The sequence below is a fragment of the Pteropus alecto genome, unplaced genomic scaffold, assembly GCF_000325575.1.
Source record: "Pteropus alecto unplaced genomic scaffold, ASM32557v1 scaffold398, whole genome shotgun sequence".
Classification (NCBI taxonomy): Eukaryota; Metazoa; Chordata; class Mammalia; order Chiroptera; family Pteropodidae; genus Pteropus; species Pteropus alecto.
The window spans coordinates 200,982-209,288 of NW_006442497.1; the positions used below are offsets into that span (position 1 = coordinate 200,982).

The 8,307-nt window shown below is 35.6% G+C and overlaps 1 protein-coding gene across 5 annotated transcripts in view; it reads right to left on the minus strand.

Moving 5' to 3' along the window:
* Positions 1-5,665: 5,665 nt before the first annotated feature.
* SPATA22 (spermatogenesis associated 22) overlaps positions 5,666-8,307 on the minus strand; it is a 16,621-nt gene continuing 13,979 nt past the window's right edge. For 4 of the 5 annotated variants that reach the window (XM_006922188.1, XM_006922187.1, XM_006922186.1 and 1 more), the window contains one exon: positions 5,666-5,997. In XM_006922188.1, the coding sequence (XP_006922250.1) occupies positions 5,806-5,997 (192 nt within the window). In that variant the 3' untranslated portion in view covers positions 5,666-5,805. The remainder of the gene's footprint in view (positions 5,998-8,307) is intronic. The other variant, XM_006922190.1, reaches the window with a different exon arrangement.

Consider the following 8,307-nt stretch of genomic DNA (forward strand, 5'->3'; position numbering starts at 1 on the left):
TCTTTCCTTATGTTGATATTCATAGAATATAGTGATATGGCTGTGAAAATTAAGCCTAATGGAGATGTTTAATAATTTGGGGAGCAAAGGAAGGAATAAAGATAATTTCTACCCTTTAGACCTCGCTCCAATTCTTCTCCAGATATCCATACGTCAGAGTGTGCCTCAGAGCCGATGATGAAAGCCAAGGAGAAGCATTAGGGAATATAGGAAGTTCCTTCCATTAAAAAAAAAAAAAAAAAGTAACTGAGTCCAACTTCTTGTTTAAACAGCTAATGCTGTTTAACTGAGCCATATTAATAATTTTTACACGTGAACATAATGTGCTGGTTTTGCAATAGAGAAAAACATCAAATGAAGTTTCATGCACCAATTTCTCAGAATTTTTCTCCCCTGGGAAACAAATAGAACCAATCTCTGGTGTCAAGAGAATCATTAGGAATTACAGACCAGAGAGGTAGCACTTAGAGATGCTGCCACTGATCAAGCTCATGAGCTTCAGCTGCTCCATGATGCCTCTTATTTTCTAACCTGGTGAATCAGTAGTTCTGAGTGTGAACTACACATAAGAATCACAAAGCACAGTGCTTCTGAAAATTTAATTTACATATGAACTCCCTAGGGATCTTGTTAAATGCTGATTATGATTTAGTTGGCCTATTGTGGTGCCTAAAATTCTACATTTTATGAGCACAAATTTTACATTTGGTGATGCCAATTCTGCTGGTCTGTGGACCACACTTGGAGTAGTAAAAACATACATTTTAAAATATAGATGATTGTACCCTCCCCCGATAAATGTAATCAGAATCTATGGAGAGGGAGAGCCCATCCTAAGTATTTTAAAAATCCTTATGTGATTCAAATATATTGTGAAGGTTTAAGAACCTCTATATTAATGCCTTCCCCACAGAGATGTCCTGAAATGATACAACTTTAAATAATAATAATAATAATAATAATAATAATTGCCCCACAGAGATGTCCTGAAATGATACAACCTTAAATAATAATAATAATAATAATAATACATAGTAATATTTATGAGAGATATCACTTAAAAAACTAATTTTTAAAATAATATTTATGAAAGATATCATTTAAAAAACTAATTTAACTGGTGAACATCAGTCAAAATATTTCCAGAATCTGGGGAAATCTTGGGAGGCTGAGAGCTGAAGAGAAGGTTTATTATACCTGAAAAACTATTTTGCAGAACATCACACGAGACCCTCCAGTTGGAAGAGCCCTAGGAGACCAGCTCACTCATCCTCTTTCCAACTTATTCAGTGTGTCTGAGGGCGATTCCAGGACCTTGGCTTGAGATCCTGCCCCCCTTTATTCACTAAGTCACATGAAGTAACAGCCTCTGTAGTTGTCACCTGTGACTGCAACGTCCCTTATCACATCTCCCATTCTACACCTTCATGGTCCTAATGGACTCTGAATCCCAGAGGAGTCTAGATCCTGAAAGAACTCATTAAAGACAAAATAATTACCCAGAACCTCTCAGGACAAATGCTCTAAATCCAGAAGCAGTGACTGATTATAGGTCCTGATCATACTTGACTACACTTTGGGGGAAGGTGGGGATGGAGAGCAGCTCATGTATGGATGCTTAAACACTGCCTGTTTAATTGACAGTAGTCCTCTAGGGCTGGAACCTACATTTTGGAAGATAAAATAGGATGGTTGGGCAAGCCATAAAAAGTAAGCAGGGACCAGACTGTGAATAGACTAAAATATCTTCAAATGCAGGCTTCATTCTCTGGGCAACAAGAAGCCATTATGGGTTTTTGAGCAGAGTACCACCATGAAAGATACATATTTTAGAAAGATTCCCAGGGGGCAGAACCTCTCACTACACCCCAGTTCCCCATAAACATACCCCAGGAGAGCGATAAGCCTGCAGTTAACAAGGATTCGATTTCTTGACCCAAACACATGCAGATATAAGGAAAAGACAAGAGTAAGAGAAAAAAATAAACTCTCCAAGATCATGTTCAGTTCTTCCTCAGGCCAAGACAGAAAAGAAATCCAGATTTGCGACCCATTGAGGTACATTTAACTTCTTATCTCTCTAGGAAAAACTTAATGGCACTCAGCCACCACTTTTATCTCTACTACTCTCCATACATGTTAGATTACCTCGTTTCTTGCTCTTCCTTACCCTGCAATTGATCACAAGGCGATAGCTAATGTCAACCTCTTCCATATCTATTTGTCATCACTTCATCAGAATGGGGTTTTTTACATTCAATCTTCATTCCTTGGGAGTCTGAATCCTGTGTTATTGCCTTTATTGGGTTGCTATAGTTGTCTAGTAACTTTTACTAAGTGGCACCCCCAAAGAATCTCTTGGGTATCCAGCATGGTCTTTCCTTATTGTATAAAGAAATCCAATTTTCTACTGTTAATTTGATTAGCCCAGATAGTATGGTAACTCCTTTGTTTGCCTGTTGGTTGAGGGACCCAAAATGGCCAAGTGGCCAAGCAATCCTGGTAGTATTCCTCCCTTGGAGACTTGTGTACTTCTTGTTCGGATTCTCTCAGACATAATTTTTTATTCCAGCCACAGCGGCAGTAACAAGTTCTGAACAGACTTCAACCAGTTTCACATAGATACAATCTGACCATATTACATCGGGCCTGCTCTACCTGCTTCCTGTGTCCTGCCATGGAGTTTCTCTGATTATCTGGAGTGGAACATCATGGGAAGTCAGTTTAACACTCATATGCACACAACCTGAAAGTGTAGAGGAGTTAGTGACCCATGGGCCAACCCTTAAACACAGGTGCTAGGAGCTGATGAATATATGCTTCCCGTTTTCAGTAAGGTGAATGATCCTGTGATGCCTTTCAAGGCTTATTCACTCCTAGTGGTGGTCAATTCAATTAGCCACCCCACTATTGGCTTTCCAACTTCTTCCTTATTTACCTCCTCTATCCATCATTTCTCTTTATGAGATAATATTCCCAAATAAACTACTAGCAAATAAGACTTTCTCTGCCTCTCCTTTTTAGGCAACCCAGGCTATGACAGAAAATACGATCTCTTAACCAGCAGAATACAAAATTGTGAGAGTGAGAAACAAAAATTCTGTGAGTACATTTGGTCTACTAATAGCAGAAGACAGTCCTGCTACCACCACTTGATTTCCAAACTTATGAATAATGGCTCTGGGGGGAAAAGCACTATATATAGGTCCTTGGTTCAAAGCATATACTGTATTCTATAGGAGTTTACACCAGTCTTTCTGGATATATCTCCCCTCTGGCTTCACAACTGAATCTTGCTACAGGCGGTAACCGTAAGCTAGAAAAAACTTGCTATCATCCTCCACATCCTCCTTTCATGTATCTTCCGAGGGATTCCTCCACTTTGTTTTTGAAGCTGGAGACTATAACCCCTCCTCTTGATTGATTCATAGAATGGTGAGCAAAAGAGATCTAAAGAATGAGGACAGGAAGAGGATATAGAAAGGCCAGAGTGCAGATGTTTCAGAAAGACAGGTCTAAGAAAATAGAGAATTAAGTGAGAATTTATATATACATACACAAGAAATGTGCAAGATTTTTATGAACAAATTTATAAAACTTTACTAAAGACACGAGCTCTAAATAGGTATGACACATTACTTAATGGGAAGCTTTACTGTTATAAATATGTCCACTCTCCCGAGAGTAATTTATAAGTTTGATGCACTCCTAATCAAAACTCCAACATGATTTTTTAAAAAACAGATTTTGTGGAAACATCTATAAGAATACCTAAGAAATCAATCACTAAGTTTAAAAATAGATCCATGCTTGTATGTTTTATTTTATAATAAACATGGTATTTCAAATCAACAGGTAAATGATGTACTATTCAGAGATGATGCTAGGATAATTAGCCACCTATTTGGGAAATAAAAATAAAAATAAAATTAAACCCGTATACCTTTTAAACTATACAAAAGTAACTTCTAAATTGATGAAAAAACTAAATACAAAAAATAGGGATATAAAATAAGAAAAATATATTCAAAACATTAGTATAAAATTTAAGTCTAAGTTTTCCTAGATGCTTCCCAGTGGTCCCAACACCAAATTATTGAATAGTCTCTCTTTCCCACCGATTTCAGATGCTACTTTTATCACTAAGTTCTCTATGTACTGGAGTCTATTTTCGTACTTTAAATTCTATTGACCTATTCATGAACCAGTACCATAGTTTGCATGAAAACATATGCCTTCATAATATGTGGTTTTAAAATGTCTGCCATTTCTTTGACACACTTTTCTTCAAATGGTGGAGCCTAATCCCCCTCTTCCTAAATGTGGTCCACACTTAATGACTCACTGCTAATAATAATAAAAAAAAAATGTAGTAGAAGTGATGTTATGTGACTTCCAAGGCTAGTTCATAAAAAAGCTTCCACCTGGATAACTATTACTCACTCTAGGGGAAGCCAGCTACCATGTCATGAGCACACTCATGCGGCCCTTTGGAAAGGCCCACATAGTAAGAAGCTGAGGCCTTCTGCCAACAGAAAGCACCCACTAGGCAGTCATGTACATGAGCTACCTGCAAGTGGGTCCTCCTAAGAAACTGCATGCCAGAACTGCCCAGCCAAGCCATTCCTGAAATCCTGGACCACTGAAACTGTGAGAGATAATAAATGCTTATTTTTTATGTCACTAATTTGGGGAAGGGGGGTGGCTATGTAGCAATAGATGACTAATATATTTAATGCTTTATAATATCCAGTAAAACTATCCTCTATAGTTTTTTGGAATTTTTCTATTCTACTTTTTATATAACCTTTGGTATCAGCTTGATGTGTGTGTGCGTGTGTGTGTGTGTGTTTTCACACACAGAAATTACATGTTACCAATTAGAGGAAAATCCGCATCTTTGTCTTCCTATTCAAGAAAATGATTTATTTTTCCATTTGTCCATCTTCTTTTCTGTACTTCATTAGTATTTTAAAGTTTTGTTCATGTACTTTTCACATTTATCATTTAGTCTTAATTAGTCTTGGATATTTTTTCTCTCTTAAATGGTATCTTTATACATTTTACACTCTAATAGTTGTGGGTCATAAATACCATCTACAGAAGATTACTACAAATTAAGTGTTCTATTCTAGTGCCTTACCAAATCATCTCATTTCTGCAGTAGTTTCTCAGTTGATTTTCTTAGGTTTTCCATACATACAATTATATTATCTGCCAATAGCAATAAGTCTAATATCTCAAAATTTTCTCTTTTATCTAATATATTTCCTAGGTCTCAGAACATAAATTCCATTAAATTCAGAGATTTTTATTTTTTCATTATGTGTTTTATTTCCAGTCTGCTTGGCACAGAGTATGTGCTCACTAAATATTTGAAGTAATTAAATGAACTTCATAGACTAGCAGCTCCAGAATAATGCTTAGTAACAGCACTAATAGTGGATACCCTTGTCTTCTTGTTCATGACTTTAGTAGGAATGTCTCTATATTTCTTCTATTAAGACTGATGTTGGCTTTTGGGCTGACTCAGATGTATTATAATCTCGTGTTAAATAAGCATCTATTCCTATTATACTGAGCATTTTTATCTAAAATGGTTGTTGAATTTTAGTAAATATACCATTTTTATAAAAACAGTAAAATTATTTTCAAAAACTCTTTACACATTTTAAAGGATTTAAATATTTTAATTGAACAAATGAAATAGAGAAAAGCAGGAGCTATAAAACCATGGAGATGGTAATTTAAACAATAACAGAGAAGTGCTTTAAGTTATACTAGTTAAATTTTCTTTATCACTATTTAAATCTCATTTATTACATTAGTATAATACTTCATCTCAGCATCTACAATTTTAACAAATGCTTGAAAAGTTTTTTGTTCAGAAACAGATGCTGGTCTGACAGAAACACATTTGAAAATATTCTTTTTCTGGTCGTAGTTTCCAACACACCTATGAACTCGGCCTCTGATTAGTCTTGGAAGTTCACGATCCTGTTTTGTAAAAAATAAATATCAATAAAGTAATTTATTACTTCATCTGAATTTCAATTTTTTGAAACTAATAATATGATTAACTAAATATGAATCACCCCAAATACTGTAACTCCCTCATCTGATTTAGGGCCTTACTGCTAACAAGACCATGATAGCTAGGCAAATATTAGTGCCCTGTTACAGAAGAAAGGCTTTCTTACAAGCTAGCGAGCTGCTGTTCCTTAAAAGACTAATTCTCAATGTAATGGCACATGAACTATTCACTTCTCTTAGACTATCAAGAGTTCCACTTTCAGTAGGTAGCAAAAAGGTAGTTACAGACCAACTCTCTATCTAAGAACGGCTAGAATTGCTGGATGAAATACTTAAAAATCTCCTCAGAGACATAAGAGAGATACCAAGGCAGTGAGGAATTACAGTCACCCCATCTGGGAAAGGACAGGCGTCTAGAATGGGACCTGATATTTGGGCATGTTTTTCCCCTGAGGTATTTATCGATCATCGTCAAGATAGGTGAAGAGTCGCAGAAACTGAGCAGAGCTTTTGACAGGCTCATAGGGCTGGGAGAAAAAGAAAACAGAGTCTGAGGCCCCCAAGAAAAAGCGATTCTAACAAACACCCCCACTTCCGACCCTTAGTCAAAAGGACTATCCCATAATGAGACTAGTAAACCTGAAAAAGACCAGCCAGCAACAAATCCTCTCAATCATGAATAAATTTAAAGTATATTGGGATTGCTTTCACTAAACAGTCATAAAAAGAATAAGAGAAAATATTGATAATTGTTCAAAGAACTATATTAAAGTGAAGAGTTTCTGTTTCTCAAAAGCCACTGAAAAAGCAAACCACAGAGTATGAAAAAGTATTTGCAATACACATAAAGGACAAAGAACTTGTATCCAGAATTATTTTTAAAAAAATTCCTCTAAGAAAATGACAAATAATTCAATAGAAAAAAAAGAACATAAGCCTGAACAGACTTTACAAAAGAAGATATCTAAATGGCCAGTAGACATATAAGGTGCTCATCCTCATTAGTCACCAAAGAATTGTAGAGAAATGAGATAGCACTAAACAACAACTAGAATAGAATAACTAAAACAAAAACGACTGACAGTACTGAGTATTGATAAGAATGTGAAGAAACTGCAACTCACCTACACTGACTGTGAGTGTGTAAATTGGTACAACCCTTTGGAAAATTCTTCAATAGTAACTACTGTATTAGAACATACACATGCATTATGATGCAGCAATTTTACTCCTAGATATATACCCAACAGAAATACATGAGAATACACAAGAGAATGTTCATAGAGCATTATTCATAATAGCAAAAAATCTGGAAACAACTAAATACCTACCAACAGTAGGACAGAAAACTAAACTATGGCATAGTCAGACAACAGAATATTGCATACAGAAATATAAATAAATGAACTATAGCTACATGCAACAATATAAATGAATCTTACATTGTGTTGAGCGAAAGAAACCAGACATTAAAGAAGACATACCATGTGATACTATTTATATAAAGTTCAAAAAGAGGCAGAATTAATTTGTGATATTAAAAGTCAGGATAATAGTTACTTTTCGGTAGGAGCCGGGGCAGTGAATGGAAGGAGGCATAAGGATGTACAGGGTGACAGCAATGTTCTATTTCTTACCCTTGGTAATGTTCACTTTGTGATACTTCATAGAATGGTACGGTTATGATTTGTGAACTATCTGTATATGTTATACTTCAATACAAAGTTTTTTAAAAAACATCAGATGAGAAAAAAATAAGCATTCAAAATTTTTTAGAAATAACACGACAATTACTATCATTTGACCATCTACTATGTGTCAGATGCTGTTATATCATCTAATCTCCAAAATAACCTTTCGAAGTTAGAATCAGTCTCCCCATTTTACAGATTTAAAAAACCTGAAGCTCAGAAAGTTTAAGCAGCTTACTCAAGGTCATAAAGCTAGTAAACAGTGGAGTAAAAACTGGAATCCACATCTTATTTCAAATTATGGCCAATTTCAGAATTACAAACTTTTTTACAAAGTATGTAAGTCCTATAAGGTCTCCAGACCCCCTTGTGATCTCCAGTCTCCTTTGTCATCCCAGCCTTCTTTCACACCAAGACTCTATTTCTCTATATCCCAGCCCACTCTGCCTTCTCTCAACTTCAGAACCACTATCCTTAATTATAAACCCATTAATTATAAACCACTTGCAGTTTCCTGTACAATCCAGGCTCTCTCTTAGTTTCATGTCTTTGAATATGCTGCTCTCTCAACTTAGAGTGCATT